The 25000-nt window shown below is 48.7% G+C and overlaps 2 protein-coding genes across 2 annotated transcripts in view; one reads left to right on the forward strand and one right to left on the reverse strand.

Annotated features, from left to right (window-relative positions):
• ralgps2 (Ral GEF with PH domain and SH3 binding motif 2) overlaps nucleotides 1–25000 on the reverse strand; it is an 87981-nt gene that overhangs the window by 22872 nt on the left and 40109 nt on the right.
• Nucleotides 7–21308, forward strand: angptl1a (angiopoietin-like 1a). The gene is made up of 5 exons (XM_042057341.1): nucleotides 7–69; nucleotides 11793–12684; nucleotides 17086–17279; nucleotides 19313–19583; nucleotides 19773–21308. Exons 2-5 carry the CDS (start codon nucleotides 11883–11885, stop codon nucleotides 19958–19960), a joined length of 1455 nt encoding a protein of 484 aa, XP_041913275.1. The 5' UTR covers nucleotides 7–69; nucleotides 11793–11882; the 3' UTR covers nucleotides 19961–21308.

Genomic DNA, 25000 nt, shown 5'->3' on the forward strand with positions numbered 1-25000 from the left:
AGAGGAACACCAGTTGGAGCAGCTGCACATGTGAGCATCTTCTCACGCAGGCACAGCACTGCCACTAAGGTACGTACTGGTACTGCTACCAGCCCCATCAAACCCCCAGAAACTTTGCCCCCTGCTTCTGCAGCTTGTTGCGCTTTTCCTCTTTCTCTCTCTCTCCCTCTCTCTCTCTCTCTCTCTCTCTTTCCTTTTCTTGCCTCTTTCTCCTTCTGTCTTTTGTGTAGATGGAAAGGTTCCAAAATGAGGTTAGGATGTTCCGTGCCTGAGCTAGCCCACACTGAAATGTTTAGCTGTGCTTTTTAAATTCTTTCTCTCTCCTTTTTTTCCCTCCTGACTATCGGAGCAACAGCAGAAATCCGCATCCCAACATTCCAGAGCGCGAGCACTCCAGCCGCTGGGGCGCTCCTGAACGCCTCTCGTTGGATTACCCCCCTTCACTCCGTCCATCCGGAGTCAACTGACAGAGAAAACTAGGGCAAGATCAAAGGCAAACAAGCGAGGGAGACACAGAGACAGAATATCAGAGTTCCCCCCTCCGTGTTTATGGCTTGCCTTCTTCCATTTCTCTCCTTCTTTCGGGGCAAACTGAAGGGCCGAGATGGGAGCGATTTGGAGAATGTGGCTCGGGGGTTAGGGCACGGACAGCACTCTAACGTGGCTGGAATCTGCCTGTGTTTATTTGTTTGGATAAGCCGCCGGGCTGCGGGCGCGTTCGGAGACACGTTGCCTGTTCTCTCACAGCCATATTGTGGGGCCCGAGATTGACCGTGTGCGTGCTAGTGTGTGTGTGTGTGTGTGTGTGTGGTGGGGGGTTTGTTCCATACAGGGTCACTTGTGTCCTCCGTGTGCATAGAATAGGGGCTCCATTCATGCCGAAGGGGGCTTGTCTGAATAGAAAAAACAAACCCCGAAAGACACAAGGTCACTTTAAGCATTAAAGGCTTCCTGGTGGGAGCAGTGTCCCCGCCACGGACACCCGATATGAGCCCCAGCACATAAAGACCTCCAGCCGTGACACTGAGGGCTTTGAGTGCCGGCTAGGAGGCGCGTCTGTGGCACCATCACCACTTGTGATTAGACACAGCTTAAAGCCTTTCAATCACTGCATGTCCACTCTGGATTGGTGAGGAGGGCAGGTGATTGTGGCTTAGCAAGCACTGCACTTACTGGTCAATACCTACCAGCAGAAAGGAAGGGAGGTGGGGGAGACCGACATGCAGGGACAGAGAGAGAGAGAGAGAGAGAGAGAGAGAGAGAGAGAGAGAGAGAGAGAGAGGGTGAGCAGGAGAGGGCATGAGGATCACAGTAACTAAGATGAAAAAGGACAGAGAGAGCAAAACAGAGAGAGAGAGAAACACTGTGTGAACTCAGATGGGAAGCATCACACGCTGCGAGTTCACACGCTGCGCTCCCACATGCGGTCTTAATGAGCGCTAATGAACACGACCAAACAGGGTGCGAGTCCCCGGGGCCCAGTTCAAAGGAGGAGAGCAGCGGGTCAGCACAAGTTCTCTGTGTCTTCCCAGCACTTTTGTGTACAAACACTGCAGCCATGAGACGCTTCCCTACACGGGAAGGCTACTGGCAGGCCCGTATGTAGAACATTCTGTGCCGGAGCATTTGGCAAAGCAATCACCAACAGCACCTGCGTTAAGACTCAAAAGAGCAACAGCACAGCGGCGGGCCAATCTGGCATAGCAACGAGGAAGGAGACTCATTTTGGTCAATTATCTCAAGTGGTGCCAGTTGCACAAGCCCTCGGAGGAGTTCTGTGCCTCAATAGAAACATTGCATAACCAAAAACAAAACCATTTAACCTGACTAATTGTTTAGATTGGTCTGAAACACTGATTGTGGCTTAGAGTCGACAGGCTTTTCTGCACAATAATGTTGAAAATAATATATAGAGTTCAATCTGAATGCAAAGAAACATCCATGAAAGAATGATTATTAGCCTGATGTCTAATCATGAATGAAGAATAACCATGCAGCGTTTGACCAAAAGAATGTGAATTACGCTTAAATACTGAAAGGTTATGAAAGGAGCCTGTCAGCTTTGTGCAGAAGAATGAGGTCCCTGAGTGAGAGAATCGGAACTGTGAGAAGGAGGGAGGTGAGGGCTAGACGCCTGGGGAGCTGCAACGCCGTATGTCAGGGGCTCCGCTGGCTCTTCTCGGAATCAGACTGGACTGGACTGGACCAAGCCCAGCTGCAGTTGAGACATAGCAGCGGCTCTGGATGCCTCTAAGCAAAACCAGCCTGCAGCAGCACACGCACACACACGCACACACACGCAGGCACGCACACACACACACAGGCACGCACACACACATGCGCACACACACACACACACACCTATTGATCGCATCCCAGCCAACGTCTAAGGCACCATGCTAATCTCTAATGCAACATGCCAACCCTTGCTCTAGAAAAGTAGTTATGCCTAGTAACGTCACCAAAACGTAGCTCTCTTACACTTAAATGTGGAGAGCGAGAGAGATACGGGATTCAATTCAGTCCTAAATTCAGAGAAATGCACCCAGACCTTCAAAACTTTAAGGATCCAAGTCTAAGAATATTATTAGGAGAGGAACAAAAGAGTGCAAGATATATAGATGCTTGCCATAAACAAAGGGAATCACTTCATCAGTGAAGCACATAAACAAGTCAAACACACGCACACACACACACACACACACAATCCACATCACGTACACACACATACATTACCGTTGCAGTAATGCATGATTTATGATGTTTTGTTTTCTTTCTTTACACACTACTACGTACATGTATGCTTTGGCAATACAAACTGTAATTTTTTTTCATGCCAATACAGCTCCATTGAATTAAAAAATTGAGACATAAGAGAGAGGGAAAGACAGTGAGAGACAGAGAGAGAGAGATAGTGAGAGAGAAAGAAAGAAAGAGAGACAGAGAGAAAGAGAGAGTGAGGGAGAAAGTGAGAGCGAGAGAGAAAGAGACAGAGAGAGAGGGACAGAGAGAAAGAGAAAGAGTGAGTGAATAAGTGCAATCCATATTAAAGTGAGCAGCTGTGAGAGCAGCAAATGCCGATTTTCCAGAGGGGTGCAAAGACTAGGACAGACGTGCCGTTTCCCTGGTAACTGCTATGTTTGGGGATAGAAACATAAATGCCTCTAGCTGCCAGTATACAAACAAGCGTGTAGACAGACAGACACACACACACATACATAAGTTACACACACATACACTTATATGCACACTTTCCCAACTCATAGGTTAAACTTCCACAAAACTGCTTGCGGTCCCTATGACCGCAGCCGCAACATGGAACACACACACGCCTGCCAGTACATAAACACACAGACCTTTGTCCTGGCTCTTCAATAGACCACAAGAGGTTTACCAACCACACACACACACACACACACACGTATATGTACATGGAAATTGGTCTCCCCCTCTTCTATGTCCGTCAGTCACTTATGGGAGCCATTCATCATCGTTTTACAAATCATTAACACACCCTCCCCAATCTCCATAAACTTACATGAGCCGCTACGCCTGCTGAGAGAGAGGTGGAAACTCTCTTGACCCTCGAAGGATGCGTGTGCACACACACGTATTCACATGGGGGCGCGCGCGCGCACACACACACACACATCTCATCCATGTCAGTGATGGCCCTCTCACACCGGACATGCCCTTGCATAGCATCATGTGAGGAGTTGACACGGCTCATTCGCGGGGCATTTAGATTCTCAAACTAAATAAATAGACTGACAAACAAATCCATGAGCTGGCCCCCTCTTTCTTCCTCGGCCGCCGCTGCAGCCTGATTGGAACCATGTGGGCTGACCGCTCCGGTAGCGCTGTAGCAAATGCAAATGTCGTGGAGCGGAGCGGGGTGGGGTGGGGGGTTGGTTTTGAGGTGAAGGCTTTGGCTGAAAGAGCCACAGGTTTATGCTGCTAAACCCCCCACAAGAGGTTCCAGCTTATTATGGCTTTGGCAGTTGGTGTGGGTGGGTGGGGGGGATTGGCTGCTGTGTTTTACAGCGGCCAACGGAGTTAGATTCGAACGGCTGATGCTGATGCTACCCAGAGCCCCTAAGAACCCCCCCTCCCCCCCCAAGGGTACGCTCCAGCTCTCCAGCTTCCTATTAAGGCTGGCCACAAGGAGCTCCGGCCGACTCGCTGGACTCCCCACGCGCTGCTGCCCCGCCATCTGCAACAGCTCCACCCTTCACCCAGGCCTGTAATTTCATCAATTTCATCCGAGGGGAAAAGGGGGAGGTGGGAACTGGGGAGGCAGAGAGAGAGAGAGCCCTACAATAAATAACAGATGAAAGGTGGTAAGAGAAATGGGACAAAGGGGTGCTAGGTACCTGGGTTTCACAGAGTATTCCAGAGTCTAATTGAGTTTCAGAGGTGGAGAGAAACCGAGACAGAGACAGAGAGAGAGAGAGAGAGAGAGAGAGAGAGAGAGAGAGAGAGAGAGAGAGAGAGAGAGAGAGAGAGAGAGAGAGAGAGACACACACACACACACACACACACACACACACACACAAGACATTACCTTGAGCTGAGACTGCAAAAAGTGCCCTGACGGTAAACAGATGCATGGGGGCCCACAGCCATGATTTAATTAATAACACCAAGTACTATCTGCAATATGTAAAGCTCAGGAGTTTTCAGTGGCAGCCAAGCTTCGTCATCAGTTTGCATGTGTGAGAAGGCATGCCTGAACACATCACCAAGTGTGAGTGTGTGAGAATGAAGTCAGACTGCTTGGTATTCTCAACCAGGCCAGCTTTTCTAAAAAAATCAATACATGTTTTCCTCTTCTTCACACACTTAATTCAGCACATGCGATCACATGCACGCATACACACACAGTGCTGCATTGAGTGTGTTATACTGTGAGGGCATCTGTTTATGGACCTGCCGATGTGGCGGCGGAGGTGAAAGAGGTTACACCCAAAACATAGTCTCTTTCCCTCACACACACACTCTCAATAGGATTACCTGGGAAGTTCATTTGGAGCCAGACACAGATTTACTCAAAAGAGCCGGTGGCAAAAAAAAAAAAAAAAAAAAAAAAAAAGTTCAGAAGTTCACTTGAGCAGTTTCTGTGAGTTTTCCCAACACCACTGCTCCTGACACAAGACCCAGGGAAAAGAAGACGCTTATCTTCCAATACTTTAATAACTTCCAATGATTCTCTCTCTCTCTCTCTCTCTCAAGAGTGACGACTCAAACACCAATTATTCCCCCTCAAGTGCTTGTTTGGTCCACCTAATAAATCCACCCCATTTACTCTGGCTCCCGTTCCCGCTGCCAACTCCGCCAACCTCAATTTCCCCTGGCGTGGACGTCCAAGAGAAAGGGGGCCGGCCGATACCCAATCCCACAGCAACTGTAGATCACTCGTAGGCCATGACCTCAGAACTTCTCCTCTACTCATCTTTCCCTCCCTCTCTTCTTCTCCTCTCCTCCTTCCTGCCTCCCTCCATTTCTCCCTTGATTCTTTAATTATGTCATCGCCCTTTCCCACCCCTGAGGGAACCAGAGAGCTCTGTGCCAAGCATCCTGCCTTTTTGATCTTTGATCCCCGCTCAGGCTATTGTGCAGTGTCCTTAATTGCTAACATGTTGTACTTGGGTGTCTTTGGGTGTCTTTGTGTGTGTGTGTGTGTGTGTGTGTGTGCACATGTGTGTGTGTGGGTGTGTGTCTATACATCTCCTTCAGGGGTGGTACTGTGAGCATAAAAAAGCGCCACGGTTAAAGATGAGAGGGCGCTGGCTGCCTCGGCGGCTTGGACAGCGGGTCTGAGGTCTGCTGCTCAACAGTAGGGGCTTTGATTCCACATTAAACCGTCCGTGCTCAGAGATGGCTTGTTTATTACTGCGGGCTATACCCAATGAAACTCTGACATGTCCAGCCGTTATGCCAGACAATATAACCCCCCCCCCCCCCCCCCCCCCCCCGCCTCTCTCTCTCTCTCTCTCTCTCTTCCCTCTCTTATCCTTCAGATTGATGGATGCGTTTGGTGTGTCTGTGTGTATGGACATGTGAGTGTGTACTGGCCCGGTCCACTTGGACCAGCCTTGGGAAAGTCTGACTGCCAGATGTGGGGAGCACTGATATTTTTAAAGGCTGGGAAATACATTGGCCATTCGAGAAAAAAAAAAAGAAAACAGAATCGATTTTTTTTTTAGCCCTAAAATCCACTCAACTTCCTCTTTTCCCTTTATCCTTGTCTATCAAAACACTCAGAATTATTGTTATCCTAAGTGGGTTTACAATGCAGACAGACAGGGCCAGAACGTTTGGGTCCAAGGGGGAATACTCAGAGTTAAAGGTTCTGAAAAAGGACCTTTAAAGCTGATCACAGGCTGCAACCTCCACACAACAAGAACACTTACACAAGGATCATATTTTCAATTTCTAAATTTCAATTTCAAAATTTCTTCAGCTATGAGGTTAATACATGAGGGCAGTTAATATGGTATTATTATGGTTTTGGTTTTTTAACTTCCCTAAAACACTGCTCTGCGGTTTATACACAATGTGACTAAATCACAGGAAATTACTGTAATTCACTGTACTGAATGAGGAGAGTGGCAGGGCAAACATTAATCCTTCAGCAGGGGAATTTTGAACATTCTAACAAAAGATTCTGTTCTGCAACAACTTAAGGTGAATTCTTTTTGAATTTCCTCTTGGGGATCAATAAAGTATCAATCTATCTATCTATCTATCTATCTATCTATCTATCTAAGGTTCTAAAATTCCATGTTGAATTCGATGAACCCAGATATTCATCAGAACACTCATTTGGCAACATTCTGGTCACGCTGCGCTGACTGTGTCTGCTGCTCACAGGCTGCAGTCTCCACAAAACACAAACACTTCCACATGGACCATCTTTGCCTTCTGCACTGCAGAACTCCCAGGCTTCCCTTTGAAACTGTTACCACACACCAAACCTCTGTCTGTCTGTGTCTGCTGACGTTTTTGGCCCATCACCAGATGCTGGATGAAAAATAAATTGGCGGTGGGTACGAGAAAACTGTGTTTCTGTGTCTTTGCTGGTCCGTCACTGGACTGCTTAGATCTTGGGTTGGTGCAGTCGTTGGGATGGAAGAGAAATCTGCGTGTGGTCTGCAGTGAGCCGTCCCTGTTTACGTTGGAGAGCTGCAGCTCATGTTTTTTGTTGCTCGTCATGTTTGGCAATCACTCCCTTCTTCCGGAAAACACAAGAACTCCATGTTCTCTCTTTCCATTCTTCCATCTCTCCATCTCTCTCTCCCTCTCTCCCTCACCGCTGTCAGGTTCACTTCAACACTAAACCCCATTTAATAATAAAACCCAGTTTTCCATGAAAAAAAACAGCAAGAAAAAAAAACACACACACAACCCAACAGTTACGTGCCCACTGGGGAAAAAAAAAAGTGTGGATAACCAAAACATCTCACACACACACACACACACACACACACACACTAGGAGCCGGCACTTGTGAGGCAGTCACAGCCGCGGCAGGCCAAACCGCATCTAAAAGTGGAGGCGGGCGGTGGGCCGGGCAGGCCCCCGAGAGATGGACGGCACCGGAGCGCCGCTATGAGCTCATGCGGAGGCACAGAGGACGCCAGGAACGAGGGCAGACCCTGGCAGTCATCACCTCGCCGCGTCGGTGCCAAGCTGGGGGGTGGTGGCGGTGGCATCGCGCCAGGTGGAGTCATAGAACCAAAAGAGCAGGACTCGAGAGTGATGAGGTGATGATGACAAAAGCAAACAAGCCACCAAATCCAAATCCAAAATCCCCTCCAAATCTGTTTTTTGCTCACACCACGTTTCACGTTACCAGCACAACACAAGCCTGTCTAGGCCGAGCTGGCAGCTGCACTCTTCGAGAGCGATATAAAGTTTAAAGAGTGGCTTAAAAGAGAAACATGAGGAATGACCGTATAAAGTTCTCTCCCTGAGTTATAGCACATGACACCACGGGATGGAGGTGGATGTGGACTGATTTACGGTACTGATGAGGGGAAGTTGGACTCGTCCAATAATAACTGCACTACAGCTATGTGTGTGCAAGTGTGAGAGTGTGAGAGAAAGAGAGAAAGTGAGAGGGTGAAAGAAAGAGAGTGTGAGAGAGAGCGAGAATGAGAGAGATTGTGTGTTGCAATAACATATGACTACAGGCACACAGGCCTAAAAGCTTGACTTATATCACAGTCTGTTATTAATAACTTCTAGAAGGGTAAGCCTCCTCGTTGTGTGATCTTCTGAAGATAAATGCAATCTCCTGTTCTATTTTAATAATAGTGGAAAAAAAGAGCAGGGATATGTCTTGCCCCACTTTCCCCTCTGCAGGCCTTCAACTCTGTAATTCCAGTGCAGAGCTGCACCCTAATATCCCGCCGTGTGCTCCGACTGAGGTACATCTGTTCAGAGTACGCTAGGCGTCCGGCCGGCCGCCCTAGCCAAAACTATTCACATCGCTCTGCCCCCCCCCCACCTCCCCTCCCCTGCTCGCTGTCTTCCGGTCAACCCCACTCCCCTCCTCTCCATCCCCCAATGCTCTCAAAAAGATGTTGTAAAAAAAACAAAAACGCGGGCCCAACAGTTGTTTGACATCGTCCCAACCTCAGCCTAATTTCCACTGGATTGGCTGTCAGGGTGAATTAGGCGGAGGCTGCCTGGTCTCGGTTGCAGAAGGCCATGGGTCTGCAGCATTACATCAGTGTTGATCAGCGGGCTGGACGCGAGGACTCAGAGTTGTGTCTTTCCCATGAAGTCAGTTCTAGGCCAGGCCGTCGTGTTCACCTGGTCGGGCCAAGCGGATTTTGTTTTTGACCCACTTTTACCGTTTCCAGTTCTTCATCAATGTCCTCATCTACTCCGAACCCCCAGCCTTGCATGCACCAACTGCCCACACCTCCCTCCCTCCTCTCTGCCCCCAAACTTTCTTTCCACTTTCTTTCTCTTGCTGTATTCAAATGTGCACGTCTTTATGTGTTTAAAGGGGTACATGTACAAGGAGATGACGTTTGTGTGTTTCGATAGAGCAACGGTTAGACTTGTAGGGATGTTTTCAACACAGTTTATGCCAAAAACTGTCTTTGACGCTTACACCTAAACCACGGCCAACTAAGATGCTGTGGCAGAATGAAAGGGGTGAAACAGACGGGCTGAGTCAGAGAAAAGTGAAGGACGTGGCGAGAATGATAAGAGGCTTTAAGTCTAAGGGGGTGGTGGGGGGGTACAGATGCAGTGTGCGTTTCGGCAGGGAAATGCATGGAAAGCTCCCTGAATTAAGGCCAACTGACAGGCAAGAAAAGGCTTGGTGAGAGAGGGGAAGGAAAGAAGCTCTTGACTGAAACTGAAGGGCTACTCAGGAGTAAGTCACTTATCAGCCTCCCTTCAAAGTTTCTAATTTCCCCTGAGCCTTTCAAAACATTCTCTTCATCTCAACTTTTCCTCAGACTGGAGGAGAAAAGCACAACGGGGCCTGTGGCGGCTCAGTCTGCAGAGGTTCCCGTTCGCCAGCGACCAGAAGCCTTTCTTGTTCACGTGTCTTGGGGTGCGTGCACGCGATGGAGCATGCAAAGAGTGTGTTTGTGTGTGTAAGAGGGGTTCACCAGGGGTGCTGTGTACGTGCTCGCATGTCTGACCTCAGAGTCAAAACCTGGAATGCCTTTCATGTGAACCTCGGCGGGAAAAGAGCCTGCGCTTTCAATTCCACTCGGTGCCCCAGAGGAAACACGGATCACGCCGTGCCAAAGAGCCGAGCGGGAGCGGGAGCGTGATGGGGACAGGAGAAAGGCACTAAGGGAGAAGATGTGTACACTCTGCATGTATGCAGGCTTCCAACTAAAGCACGAGGGAGAGGGCCAGAGAAAGAGGAATAAAAAGCAACTTTGAGGGGGAGGAAAGAGAGAGAGAGGAACGACAGATTAAGAGTGGAAAGGGATAGCAAAAAAAGGGAGGGAGCAGGGGAATATTGAGGATGGATGGTGAGAGATTAATACGGACAACCAGACACTGTCTGCGTACGGCCTCCTGACGTCTATGGTAAAGTCATCAAGGACTGGAGGGGTCACTGAGGATAGTTACAGAACAGTAACAGAATACTACATCCACTGAGTGGGCTGTTCACATTGCTTGCAGGGCATAGTGTTCAGAGCAGCCCAACCCCCAAAATGAAAACACACTGTATCAGGAGTAGCCATCAACAACATTATTGCTATGAAAGGAAAACTTTAGACGTCAAAAACGTCTGTGCACACGTAACATTTCACAACAGCAGCTGTGCTAAATCAATCAGACGGGAGTATATACCGACTATCTGTTTCCATGAAAGCAGATAGATAATTAGCAGTCAATACTTTCTGCACGGCTTGGCTCTTGAGGGAGAATTGGAGAAGCAATTATCTATGCAAGCAAAACATCCAGGCCGTCCCTCCAGAGCCAAGCCGACGAAGACGACGAGCCCAGAGCCCCAGTTTCTTGCTTCTGCAGCTTGAGCCAGGACACTGATCTAGTTTTTAGGAGCCAATACAATGAAAGAGACTGGTATGCATGGGTGTGTGTGGCTGATGCGGTATGTGTGTGTGTGTGTGTGTGGCTGATGTGTTGTGTGTGTGTGGTGTAAGGCTGATGTGGTGTGTGTGTGTGTGTGTGTGTGGCTGATGTGTTGTGTGGTGTATGGCTGATGTGTTGTGTGTGTGTGTGTGGTGTATGGCTGATGTGGTGTGTGTGTGTAGCTGATGTGGGGGTGGCCTTGGCTGTGTGAAAGAGAACGGGGTAGGGATGATGATGAGCGGGGTTGAGAGGGCCGAGCTGAGGGGGTGACACTGCTGATGAGAAACAGACTCAGCAGGAGGAGAAAGGTGAAACCCAGATTAGAACCGGCTACAGCACAGACAAAAGAGAGAGAGAGAGTGAGAGAGAGACAGAGAGAGACAGAGAGAGGGGAAGAAAATGAGAGAGAGACAGACAAACAGAAGAGAGAATAAGTACAACGTGGACAGTCCACCTCTTCACCCCAGAACAAATAGGGATGCCAGACAGGGAGCCTGACCGATGTGTCTGAAGGTGCAAATCATTTTTGGCGGCCGAGACACCAAGCTGAGCCCAGAGGATTGCAGGGGGCAAGGGTCACAGGCTTTTTGTTTAACTGAAGTGTCCGAAAAGACACACGCCAGTCCAGCCAGGCTTAAGAGTGTGTGCTCTTGTGTGACAGACAGCGAGAGAGAGAGTGATCGAGATGGAGGGGGAGAGGAAGGATGGGGAAACATTGACAAAGAAGGGGATTAAGATTAGTATGTGATAAGTGCAATGGACTTCTGTGATGACCTAACACACACACACACACACACACATCCTGTTTATGTGCACGCCATCCTCACATCATTTATCACCTTTGACTGCACCAATCAGTACCACACAAGTCTCAACACACTATTCATCACATGCAGTCGAGCTTATCCCGGCTTTAGCCGTGTTTACTTCCCAGAAAGTAGACGCGTCACCCCGAGAGAGTCAAGTTCAGGGAACCGTTTCATGTGTTACTCGCAGATAACTGGGAATAGAAGTGTTTTCAGCAGTGTTATTGTGATGTTAGAGGTCTCCACACTCCTTTCGTCTGAGAATAACACCTACGTTTCTCTGTGATAGCCTCCCAGTCTTCATCTGCTGGAGTGTCTGTTTGAAACATTCCTTCACCAGAGCCAAAGAGCAGCAATCATCACACTTTTTGTTGACTTGAGGTTTGTCTTTCTTCCCCTCCCTCTTAGGAGAAGCACTCAGCAGAGCTCGCCAGAGGAGAATCGCAGCAGACGGAGACGTGCAAGGACTTCAGGAACGGGAGAGGAGAAGAGTCGGTCATGAGACGAGGGGTGACGTGGTGGCTCTGTGCCACGCTCTGTCTGTCCGCTTGGGGCTTTGCCCGCGCTAGCCGGGCGAGTCAACACCCGTTGCAGACGATGAGGCGGCAGCGGAGAGCGGCCAACGACGACGCCAACAAGAAGTGCAGCTACACCTTCCTGGTGCCGCAGCAGCGGATCACAGGGCCCATCTGTGCCAGTGCCACGGGGCCCGAGCCGGACAAGGAGCGCGTGACGCGCATGGACATCTCGGACCTGCGCGAGGTGCTCAACAAGCAGCGGCGCGAGATCGAGACGCTGCAGCTGGTGGTGGACGTGGACGGCAACCTGGTGAACGAGATGAAGCTGCTGCGCAAGGAGAGCCGCAACATGAACTCGCGCGTCACGCAGCTCTACATGCAGCTGCTGCACGAGATCATCCGCAAGCGCGACAACTCGCTCGAGCTGGCGCTGCTCGAGAACCGCGTGCTCAACGCCACGTCCGAGATGCTGCGGCTGGCCTCGCGCTACCGCGAGCTGGAGGTGCGCTTCGGCCTACTGGCCGGCGTCGTCAACAACCAGTCGGCGCTCATCGCGGCGCTGGAGGACCGGTGCCTGCAGGCGTACGGCGGCGGACGCCACGAGCTGCCTGCCGTGCCCCCGCTGGTGCAGGTGGTGCCAGAGAGCCTTCCGGTCAACAGCGGGCGCTTCACTAACGAGATTCAGCGCGTCCACAACCGCGCGCTACCCCGCGGATCGCGCATGGACCCACCGCCCACACTCAGTCCTGTCGGAGTGCCACCACCAACACTCAGCACTGAAGGTAAGGACGGCACATGGGGATATGGGTGGTCAAGGTCTAGACCAGAACATGGGGTTTCATTAGTACAGAGTGACCATGACTGAAAATTGACTGTAAAAAGACCGAAAACGAGGCAATTTCTACCCCAAAGCTATGATTTCAGAACAATTATTGAACAGAACAATAGACTGCTGAATGGTCAAAGGATAATGCTCTTGAAATAGGCCATCTGAAACTTCACGGATGCACATTATAGTATTCAAGCTATGCAGCACAACAACAGCCAACACTGGATGAAATGTAGCGATAAATAATATGATTTGCAGGTGGGCTTACAAACCTTCACCATGATCTTCAAAGATGTTGGCAGTGAAAAGGCATGGAACAGACCCTGTCAACAATTTTCTACTAAAGTAAGGGAGGGTAGGCCTATTGGAGGAGATGGACTCCTCTCTCCACCCAGACCCCATTCCAAACTGCATCTGATCTGTGTAACGTTTTAAGGGGCCCTGAATGATGCGGCATTCCAGGTCCTGGCACCAGAAGAGGAGAGAATGGGGCTCAAACATTCCTCAGCTTAAACCTCTCTGCCTCTCTTCATCCATCTCGCTCTCCCTCCCTCCCTGTCTTTCTGTCTTCTTTGCTCTTCACTCTTTCCCTCTCTTCTCTGCGTAGGCCAGAGACAGGGTCTCAGGCAGGAGAGGAAAGGAGAGCAAAGCAGAGCACGCTAACCTGCCAGCTCTAGATCTGCCCTTGACAGGCTCAGATATATGGCAGGGATTAGGTCCAACCAGGGGCTGCAGTCCATCACGGGTGAGAGTGGAGAGAATAGTAGGCAAGGTTGTGTGTGTGTGTGTGTGTGTGTGTGTGTGTGTGTGTGAATGGGAAAGGGAGCTGAGATAAAACAGGGAGAGAAGGAAGGAAAGGAGTTGAGATGGTGGCCAACCTGCAGGCCATTACTGGCAGCAATGGCTGTAGCGATGCCTTTTAAAAACCAACTGGAGAAGAAGGGAGGCTGGTGATCCAGAGAGAGAGAGAGGTCAGTTATAAAAAGAAAGAAAGAAAATAAAATGGAGAGAGACAGAGAGAGAGAGAGAGAGAGACTGATAGAGAGAGATCACTGGAGAAGTGCCCAGAACTCTGTGTGCGTATGTGAGTGCACTTTTGAAAAAAAAAAAATTCCAAAAACATCTACTGATAACTGGGACAGTGATGTAGTGGATGTACAACACACATTAAGCAGCAAAATGCACTCTGCGGCTGCTGACCAGCTAAGTCATTCATAACCAGGACACACACAAAAACACACACACACACACACACACACACACACACACACACACACACGAGGGAACAATCAAAATAGTCCGTAGCCAGTCATCTTAGCATGAAATCAATTTTCAAGGCTGTAAAGCCTTCTGGGAAGAGGGGTCCACAGAATAAGTTAGCAAGATGTTGTGTCTGCGAGTGATAGCAGGCCTCAGCATCAGCATTCATGTTGGAGGGTGTTCTGGGCTAAGCAGGAAAAACATGAATATGTAATCTCTGGCAACACTGATAGGACATTATTAGTGCAAACAAAATAGACAGAGTAAACTTTTTGGCAGGCAGTCCAATGCAATGTCTGGATCTGGATTGAGTCTTTGGTTCTAAGAGACGAATCACAGCTGAAAAGCTTGAAAAGGATTTGTGTGTAAAGCCTTGCATCATAATATGATTATATATTATAGTAAACACCATACCATCCCCCTGTGGTCATCACAGGAAGCATTCATGTACAGTACATCTCAAACCTGTCTGCCATCTGCAGTTGGTTTCCTTCCTAACCTTACAAACACACACACACACACACACACACACGCACACATTACACTGCGGAAGAGTCGGTCCAGACCCAAATTCACAGGGTTGGTTTCTACACATAAAAATGAGCTGACATGTTGGTCTGACTGATGGATCTGAACAAGCAGCAACTGGATGGCTTGAGACCCCTGACAGCGGAATTCTCTAACACCTCCTGAGATGAGAGCAGAGTGGACCAGCATGCAGTGGGGGGGGGGGGGGGGGGGGTCCTGCTCATGTGCAGCATACGACTCATACGGATCTGTCTGGCGCGGTTCCACGCACCGCCCTGCGTAAGTCGTCTGGAGACGATCCAGACTTCCATGCCGGTCCCGTCTGAACCACATCACTCACAGCAGTGTGGCATATTTCCTGCTAAGCCTCCTCTTCCTCGAACAGAGATGATATTGTGTAACGAGTTAAAAGGAAGGAGCGTCTGAGAGGTCACAAGGTTTGGGGAGAGAAAAAGAAAGAAAGGGGAAAAAAGAGGGGAAAATGTGGAAGGGGAAAGAAAGGATGGGGAACTTTCTTTCGACCCTTTGTCAGATAGATTCGACCACAATGCACAGTGGGGAAGGTGGACACACAGGTATGAGGGTACAGACCATGGCTGGGCTCCAAATCAAAGCTGAATTAGCAAAAATAACACTAAACGTGCGCTTGCAGTGAAGAGAACTGGGCACTTAAGAAAACACCAAATTAAAGGCTTCTCCTGGCTTTCATCTCTGTGCACGCCATCTAGGTCTTTTTCATAGTCATCACGTCTGCAATCTAACTGAAGCAGACAGTTCATGGCGTCTAGGTCTGCATGCGTCTGTGATTTTATGCGCGAGTGTGAGTGTGTGAGTGTGTGGTGCACGGTAGGGGTGAGAGCTTTCTCTCTCAGTGTTTGTCATGGCCTAATCATAGACCCTGATTAGAAGCTGGGACACGGATCACCACATTTCAGGAAACTCTACACCCCTCCTCTCTAATTCCCCGCTGCTCTACTGGAACTCGACATTTTCCTATAGTCCCAGCCCAAGAAAAATATGAGCAAGAACTGAAAAAAAAAAAAAAAAAAAAAAAACAAGGACAGAGATGAATGAAGATAAACAAAAATGAAGTCTGTTTCATCTCCTGCTGCGAGATTGGAAGGATCCAAATATCATTTGTCTCATATTCCACCTCTCAGCTGAAGTCCAAACCAGAAAACGGTCTTCGGTTACTCTCGGTCGCTTTCCCCTGACCGCGTAGACCAACCTTGGTCGCTTCTGGTCTACCTAAACACACACTGAGGCTGGTCGGGGATTAAGGCTCTTCCTCAGCCTGGCGGATCAGCCCCTGCGGTGTGTTTCTATGTCTGCTGGGTCGATGGCACATCACACTAGCTCCCCGTCCCAGCCAATGCAGCAGCATGGGTGCAAATGAAGACAAATCTCTTCTAAACAAACAGGAGCTGAGGGAGAGTCAGGGTTTCAGGTGCACCTCAAGAAACTACAGGGGGGTGGAGGGTGGGGGGTCCTCCTCCAGCTGAGGAAACCGCCTCCTTTCTCCTCACCTCCACATCTCAACCTTGACTAGTACAAAGACTTTCTTCAGACGAGAGCTCGACGTTTAAATGTGTGCCAAGTGAACGGCTGCTCTGGGAGACCTCGCTTTGAGGGTGTGTGTTTGCACAGCGGGCTTGGGGATACACCCACATCCTGGCCACCTCAGTGGCTCCAGTAGGGATCATTGAGCAGGAGCCAACTCACACACACCCCGACCTCTCACACACACACACACACACTTCATCCCACTCCTCAGCATGCTTCACTATTCCAGAACCAGATTATGATCTTCACAAGGGAGGGCCGACAAGCATGTTCACTGGCGGCATTGCAGGCGAGCTGGGCTGCCGATCTAGAGTGGGTACTTACGTCTGAGCTGACATTTCTGGCTCTCTGACTAGATGGATGGCAGCACAGCCCAGCCACTGCCAGGGTACACTGTTGCGAAAGTTTTTTTTTTTTTTAGCCGTTTGGCATCGTACTTAAAGCGAACCTGAAATGCCACCTGAGGTGCAACAGTAGTAATAAATGTATGCAAGTAGTCTTCCAGAGAGTCATTAGATGTGACCTTAGAAATGGTGGGAGGCTCGGATAAAAAGCACAGTGAACACATTTGGCACCCAAACATAAATGCCTTCACCTTCAATTTCACTTTGAGGCTTTGGACAGGTACTTAGCAAGAGAAGTCTCTCCAACTTCTGCCTAGCCAAAGAAGAGAGCGGAGGAGGAAATAAAGCCTCACGTGCAGGATGAGGCTGAGCAGTCATTTTTCGCCTAGCACCTATTAGTCAACCTGTCATAGGTCAGCTGCAGGCCATCTGAACCAAGAATAAATCTGCATGCCAGATGAGTTGAGACCACAAGGTTAGCCCCTTGAGGGCCATGCAATTCAGGAACACTTCAGAAAGTTTCAACTGACTCTATGCAAACCTCCACGTCATGTCTGAAGCATGTGGTTGAACGTTGGTGTTTGGTTGACCTTTTGACCTATCTGTCCTTCCCCCTCACCTCATTGTTCTCCCTTCTTTTTGTTTTGATTTTCTTTCAGGGCCATTCAAGGACTGCTACCAGGTGCGTCAGGCGGGCCACAAGGCGAGCGGGATGTACTTGCTGAAGACCGAGGGCAGCGACCGGCTAATCCAAGTGTGGTGCGAGCACGGTTTGGACAACGGAGGCTGGACCGTCTTCCAGAGGAGAAAAGACGGCTCTGTGAATTTCTTCAGGAACTGGGATAACTATAAGGTAACAGAATCCAAAGGAATGGTAGAAAATGTCATTCCAGAGTAAACAATTGTAATGGAAATCCCTTACTGTAGCTAGCCCGAAAATGTGGTCAGAGTGTACAGAAGTAGTAGCATCATAGTGTGCCCAAAGATTCAGGATACTAAAGGTGCCCGTTACTTGCCCCTACTGAACAAATGGCCCCTGTGCCCCATCTCGTTCTGAGCACCTCAACCCCCCCCCCCCCACACACACACACACACACACACACACACCCCCAGGGCTTCTCTCAAGTCATCAGTCCCATCATCTACTGTAGCATCTCCTTTTCCGACCTGCCAGGCTCTTGGATACTAATCCAAATCAGCCCTTTCGTCCTAATGAGGGTCTATCTGCACGATCAGTGTAAACATCCTGGGCGGGATAAGGGCTATTTCAGGAAAGCCTCTGGACTCCAGGCTCGATCCTAAACGTCTTTGGTTACATAACCCTGCGCTGTCAGCACATCCTGAAGCACTTTCACAGAGGTTCCTTCCAAACTTCAGAGAAAACCACAAATACAGCAAGACCACTGAGATCGCCCAGAAACCATAAACCACCGAGCACCAGGGCTCCCTGAAACTGGATCGGTCTCAGGGGCGTGTGGGAGGGAGATGGGCGGCAGTGTGGCTGTGCTATGGGCTTCACTCCCGCATTAAAAGAGAGATGAGGTGGGAAGAGCTACACGCCAGAAGCTGGTGTCAGTCCCCCTACATACATCTTCTCTTACCTTAGTAGGACCCGCGTCAATGTGTACACGTGCGCGTGGTGTGGCATTGCAGAGCAGACAGGCCCACCCACAGTAACCCTTTGGAAAAACCCTGGAAGAGCTTGGACAAATAAACACCACGTATTTACATATGGTGTTTAATTCTAAACATTAAGATATTATATAAGTAAACACTGCATAGAAAAACACTGCCTACCATCTGGCCGCGCTTGTAAAAACAATATAATAGGGGAGCACTAAGGCGTTGTGGTGGACTTGGAGCTGAGATTACCAAGATGTGTGTTGTGAGGTTTACAGAAGGTGCTTAGAGAGAACACCAGGTATAATGGGCACAGATAGAGCGGGATGCTAAAAGGCTAGTTGAATCCTACTTATTCATAACTACAACCAAGGAAAAGAGCTCCCTAACGCTCACATGGGGCATCGGCGTCTGGAAACGTCTGGAAAGCCCACAGTGAAGCGCTGATGCTGACGCGCCGGGTGAATGTACACTAATGGTCAGAGCACCCTAATGGTCAGCATGGCCTTGCTGCACACCGCTCTACTGCATGCAATCGACTGCATACAGTAAAGAAAGGGATCTGGTCAATCCAGGCACACACACAGACAAACAAACTACTAGAATAATGCCAGATGACGCAGATCACTACAAATTCACCTCAGTGGAGGGGAACAAGAAACATCACTTCCACACATTATCAGCTGGCGCCAGGAGTGCATTCAATTTAGCCTCGCCCCACTCCAGTTGGAAAACGCCAGCCGGTTTCGCTCAGTAAAACTGCTCGGCGAAAAATCCAATTATTCTCCCCTCTTTTGCTGGCTCGTTCTTCCTTCCACTCATCCTCCGAGACATGAGTTTCTTCAAGCCTGAACGGAGGCCTTGCAGGATCTGTGCACCAGATGAGCCGAGGGAGGGGTTGGCTCGGGGAGAATCCAGCTTGGATCGCCACAAAAAGGGCCACATCACTGGGGCACCGCACACACAAAACAGGGCCTCAACACGAGACATTTCCCCTGCCGTCACCCACAAACAATGACTTGAAGACAAAACAATACATGACTAATAACCCCACAGGCACAAAAAGCCCACGCACACAGATGCATCAAGACAGCCTCCAACTCAAATCTATAGGGCCTTTTAAATGGGGGCAGCACTTTCTGTCCCTCAGTTCACAGTGCATCACGACTTACTAAACAAAGGAAATGGAGCACATCTGCATAGCTCATTGCAATGCACATCCAATTTACAATGTCCAACCACACTTTTGTATCGTGCCTTTTACAGAAGGGCTTTGGGAACATAGATAGCGAGTACTGGCTGGGCCTGGACAACATCTACAACCTGACAAAGCAGGGCGACTACCGGCTCCTGATAGAGCTGGAGGACTGGGTGGGCAAGAAGGTGTACGCCGAGTACAGCAGCTTCCGCCTGGAGTCTGAGAGCGAGGGCTTCCGTGTTCGCCTGGGCACCTATCAGGGCAACGCCGGAGACTCGCTCGGCAGCAACAACGGGAAGCCCTTCACCACACTCGACCGCGACAGGGATGCCTTCTCAGGTAAGAATCCCAGCAGGCCGGGATCTAACTAGCCTGTTATCATACCAAATCCAGACAGACAGACAGCTTATATTTAGTCAGTTAGTGTAACAGGCACAACTAGTCATTTAAAGACTCAAAATACTCATTGTGATACAAAGTAAAGTGTTAAAGCATCCCTTTCCAAACCCTCTCCTCCACCTCTGGCAGGTAACTGCGCCCATTTCCATAAGGGGGGTTGGTGGTACAACGCCTGTGGCCAGACCAACTTGAACGGCGTGTGGTACAGTGGCGGTGTCTACCGCAGCAAGTTCCAGGACGGAGTCTTCTGGGCCGACTACGGGGGAGGCTTCTACTCCATGAAGGCCGTCCGCATGATGATCAGGCCGATTGATTAATAGACTTTTCATAAACACTCTTCCACCAGACAGACACACATTCACACAAACACAGACACTCCTCCCTAAAGGCCTCTAAAATCCCTCCTAACACTTACAATCCCTAGTCACATAACTCATGGTTGATGTTAAATTATACAATGCCTTTAAAAAACAAAAAAATAATAGCGCTCCACGTCCTGGGCCTCTCCCACATGGGTCTATGAGGAGGGACGTTTACTCTGGGGGTAGGCCGCGCACACACACACACACACACACACACACACACACACACACACACACACACACACACACACACACACACACACACACAGACACACACACACACTTGCACAGCGACAGTCCACCTTTGTCTGGTGCTACACACACACACACTGCATTTTGACACATAGGGGACATGGAGCTGTGGAAAAAGAGAAAAAGAGAGGGAGAAAACCAACCTTATTCTGTACCATTTGCTTCCAGTCGTTCTCTCCTACGTCTGTTAAAATGTAATCAATACATTCAATCTCCTTTTCTACTCTCTCTACTGTTGGATGTCTGCTCACATTCCTTGGTTCATCCATCCAATTTTCTCCAGTTTTGCCCACTGTCAGTAACTTCTTTCACTCTTAAAGTGGAAGCCCCCGAATGAAATATTTAGTTACAATATGTGCCAGAGGGAAGACACTCTGTAGTGTGGAACTGTTGTGGTATATGCACACATAAACATAGATACACATAGACACACACACACACAGTTGTTTAAAGTATACAGTATGTTTTTGTTACCCCACAAGCACAAAGAGGACTTGAGAAATCTGTGCCTCTCTGATGTGGAGATGGCTTAGCTAGCGTTTAGTATGTAAATATATGGTACTGTATATTGCTTGTGATTTGTGCAAGTTAATTTAAGGTCTGTGGCTTGTTCAGGTCCATGATGTAAACTGCACCTCATTCAACACTCCCAGTCAGCTATTTATCTTATTTATAAGGATTAAGCAATAGCGCTCTTCTACTTTACTTATTCTGGTTACCATGGAAAGTGTTTTCATGTGTATATGTCACACGAACAACAACATTCCAAATATACATGCATTTCCATGAATAATCCAAATTCTATAGTACAATCACACCAGTAATAACAAGAAAGGACCCACGATAGCATGGAGAGCTAAACAATGCCGAGCTCTCGCTTCTCCGGCCTCACGCGGACGGCCACCTTCTGCTACGCAACACGTGAAGACTATGACTGACCGGAGGTGGAACCTATTAACCGGTGCGGCACCGTCCCCTGCCTTGACGCCAACACCCCGTACTAAAGATGGAAAGAGTACAAAAAAAAAATCTAATAAAACACTCTGCCGTCTCCCATGACTCTTCCTTCTCTCTCGCTCACACACACACACACACAGTCCACCACTTGCACAGTGGGAGGCAGAGAGTGAGGTTAGGAGAGAACTTGTAGTGAAATAGACACAAGAGAATATGCCACCTTTGTGATGCTTGCTGTACATCATGTCCAATCACATAAAGCAGAATATGTTCTTTGGTTCCAGCTGGCTTTCCCATTACACAACTGATTGGATTGCAATATGATCTCCAGTGAATAAGTGCGCACGCACACATTCACAGCACACACATAGAGAGAGAGAGATGGACAGACAGAACAGGAAAAGCATCAGACAGAGAGATAGAGACAGAGAGAGAGAGAGAAGGAGAGAATGGAGGGGTATCGGGGCGACCCTGCTCTGAGGAGTGGCAGGATTAAAGTGTGCAGTGGAACGCGGAGCGAGTGTTACAACAGAGCGTGGCACGGAGGACAGATGACAATGGAAAACACATTTCTGTAGTCCGGTCACGGAGCACGGGGCCAGAGAGGAGGGAGAGGGCTAGGGAGGAGAACGAGAAATTCTTTCCACAGTGAGGGAGGGAGTGAGAGAGAGAAGGAAAGAGAGGGAGGTAGGGAGGGAGGGAGAGAGGGAGAGAAAGAGGTACAGAGTCAGAGCGAGTGCACTTAGGTTTCATCTTCTCAGATATATTCCGCAAAGTTACGACTCTCCCTCTGCTGAGAGTCACTCAGGGGCCGGGCTTCATAAATCAACGTTCTCTAACGTCCTGGCGAGTGTACACACACACACACACACACACACCACAATCTGTGCCTGTAAGATATCAGCAGCCATCATCAACGTCACAGGTTTGGAGACATGGTGGGTGTCAGCCGGTGCTGCAGATCCTCTCCACTCAGTGTCCTCTAATGGCTATTTATATCGGCTCGTAAGTCACGGAACGAGAGTTTAGTGGGCGGGCGGGGGGGGGGAGGCGGGTGGAGAAAATTAGGTGTTAGGAAGGAGTAGGTTTGGCCATCGCGGCCTGATCTGCCACCTCACTCTCCATTTTTCCATTGCGTGTGTCTCTCCATCGCACTGGCCATCTTTCCCCCTGCCCTCCATCCCCACGCAACACTGCCACGCTGGGGCCACTCCCAAGGCCACACACACACACACACACACACACACACACACACACACACAGACCTCAATTCAACACACTCTGTGTTCACACTCAATGCATATTAAGAGGCCGGTCATATTCACTTACACTCACACACACACACACACACACACACACACAGACCTCAATTCAACACACTCTGTGTTCACACTCAATGCATATTAAGAGGCCCGTCATATTCACTCACACAAATACACACACACACACACACACAACTACCTCTACACTACTATACAAAGCGACATAGAACAATAACATTACCATTCAAAAAGGAACAGCTTAAAGTAGTCATATAGCAGACATAAAAACACTAATAATAATAACTGACTGAATAATGATCGATATACAGTATATCAAATCCTCAGTGGTTTCTTGAGGGTGGAATGAGCTGCCCAGTGCTCTCCGTTCCTGTGATAGTTTTGGGTATTTTAAGAGGGGTCTAAAGGCATATCTGTTCCACATGCGCTTAGTTCATTAAGCGCTTCTTATGCGTTATGGTTTGTACAGTATATTATAGTATTTATTTAGTTTCATTAGGCTATTGATTGAATTGACATTGTTGTTTATTATTGCTATTCTTAATGTAGTCTTACCAACATTTTACATTGTTTACTGTTAAATTTAACTATTGTATTGTTGTTATTTGTATGTCACTTTGGACAAAGTGTCTGCTAAATACCATAACCATACTATAACAACCCTATAGCAAAATGTTCCAAGTTACCTTAACTCCACCAGCTGGCTGATGCTATGCTGTGGGGAAGCATGAAATCAGTGAGTGTGGAATCTTTGCTCATCGTCATGGGAACAGAGCTTATGCACGTGCAAAGTGCAAACTTCCATTACCAAGGGCATGTTACTAAGGCAACAGCCAAAATGGACGCAAACAAGAATTAATAACTAATTCAACACACTTAAGACTTGAAGGACGGGAGGTATTCTTGGCCCTAAAGAGGATTGTGCTGCTACAAGGCAGAAATACTACAGTTGAGAGGCAACAATGTCGGGATAAATCACTGGTGTATTTACAACCAGTTGGACAGAGTTTTTCTCTGTTCCTCTGTCTGTCTATCGGCCTTTTTCTCTCAACAACGCTGTACCAGTCACACACGGACACTGGGCTGTAAAATATGACAACGCAGCTGTCCTAGAATGGCTGTCGTTTCCTCGAAATCACAACGCTCTAGAAACAAAACATCAAAGATATTTATTAAGCCTTGGCATGCGACTGAGCAGACACCTCTCTGAGGAGGCCTCAGCTGCATCAGCTCCTACACAGCTCCTTCTCAGCCCTCACCTGACTCTCTTAGCCAGACATAAACAACTTATCAGTGTCTTCGCAATTACCAAACACACTACACAGGACCAATTCACCATGCTGAAGAGCAAAGTCTTACCCAAAGATAAACAACTTATCAGTGTCCTCGCAATTACCAAACACACTACACAGGACCAATTCACCATGCTGTAGAGCAAAGTCTTACCCAAAGATAAACAACTTATCAGTGTCCTCGCAATTACCAAACACACTACACAGGACCAATTCACCATGCTGAAGGACAACATCCCATCAACTCAAATTGAATCAAAAGTGGATCACAATCTGTCTGAAATAGCAGCCTCAAGAGGGAGGGATGGTGTAAAGGGACACTCTAGGGTCCAAAACCTGCATTACAGGTGGAAAGAGATAGAGAAAGAGATAGAGAGAGATAGAGAGAGTGAGAGATAGAGATAGAGAGAGAGATAGAGATAGAGAGAGAGAAAGAGATAGAGAAAGAGAGAAAGATAGAGATAGATAGATATAGAGAGAGATAGAGAGAGAGAGATAGAGAGAGATAATCAAGGGAAATTCTGGGGGTGGTGATGGTGGTGGGAATATCCGTTTACGTCTGCAGCCATGGTCTTGGTCAGGTCTTTGACGTGTCAGGAAAGTGCAAGACTGCAGAGGTGGTGGGGGGTTGGCGCGGTCCTTACCGCACACACATACACGTCCTTACCGCACTGTCCACGCCGTCTACACTAGAGCTACGCCCATGCATTCAACCACAACCTGAGCAGTCAGAAACACACACACAGACTGTGTGTGCAACCTAACCTGCCTCAGTGGCTGTCTGCTCTGGGGGAACAGCAAGGTAGATTAGGTTTCCCTGCCTGCTGAGCAAAAAGCTGCAGTTCTATGTCGGCTTTTTCCATCAAACACACACACACACACACACACACCTCCAGCTTCCCTTCATGTCCTCTCACTGTCAATGAACTTGGGTCCAGTTTGGATCTTGGGCAAGGATAATCTAACAGCACAGATGTCTGGAACCTTCCCTGCTTTCCCAGCATCTCCCTCCATCTTGGGCTTCAACACTCTCCTTCCACCATCTTTCAAAATCTGTGCGTTTCTGTCCGTGTCTACGAGGAGATGCAGCGTCCTCTAAAAACCTCAGAAGGTCCTCTGCCTTAAGCGGTCTACCATACAGAAATAGCACACATGCAAAGACAATATTGGACCAAAGGATTGTGCATATACAAGCATCCTCCCTCCCTCTGTCT

The sequence above is a fragment of the Alosa sapidissima genome, chromosome 12 (assembly GCF_018492685.1).
Source record: "Alosa sapidissima isolate fAloSap1 chromosome 12, fAloSap1.pri, whole genome shotgun sequence".
NCBI lineage: Eukaryota > Metazoa > Chordata > Actinopteri > Clupeiformes > Clupeidae > Alosa > Alosa sapidissima.

Coding starts and splice junctions, on each gene's coding strand:
- angptl1a (XM_042057341.1), top strand. CDS start 11,883: ATGAGACGAGGGGTGACGTGGTGGCTCTGTGCCACGCTCTGTCTGTCC. Junction 17,280..19,312: donor GGAACTGGGATAACTATAAG/GTAACAGAATCC, acceptor TGCCTTTTACAG/AAGGGCTTTGGGAACATAGA. Junction 19,584..19,772: donor CGACAGGGATGCCTTCTCAG/GTAAGAATCCCA, acceptor CACCTCTGGCAG/GTAACTGCGCCCATTTCCAT.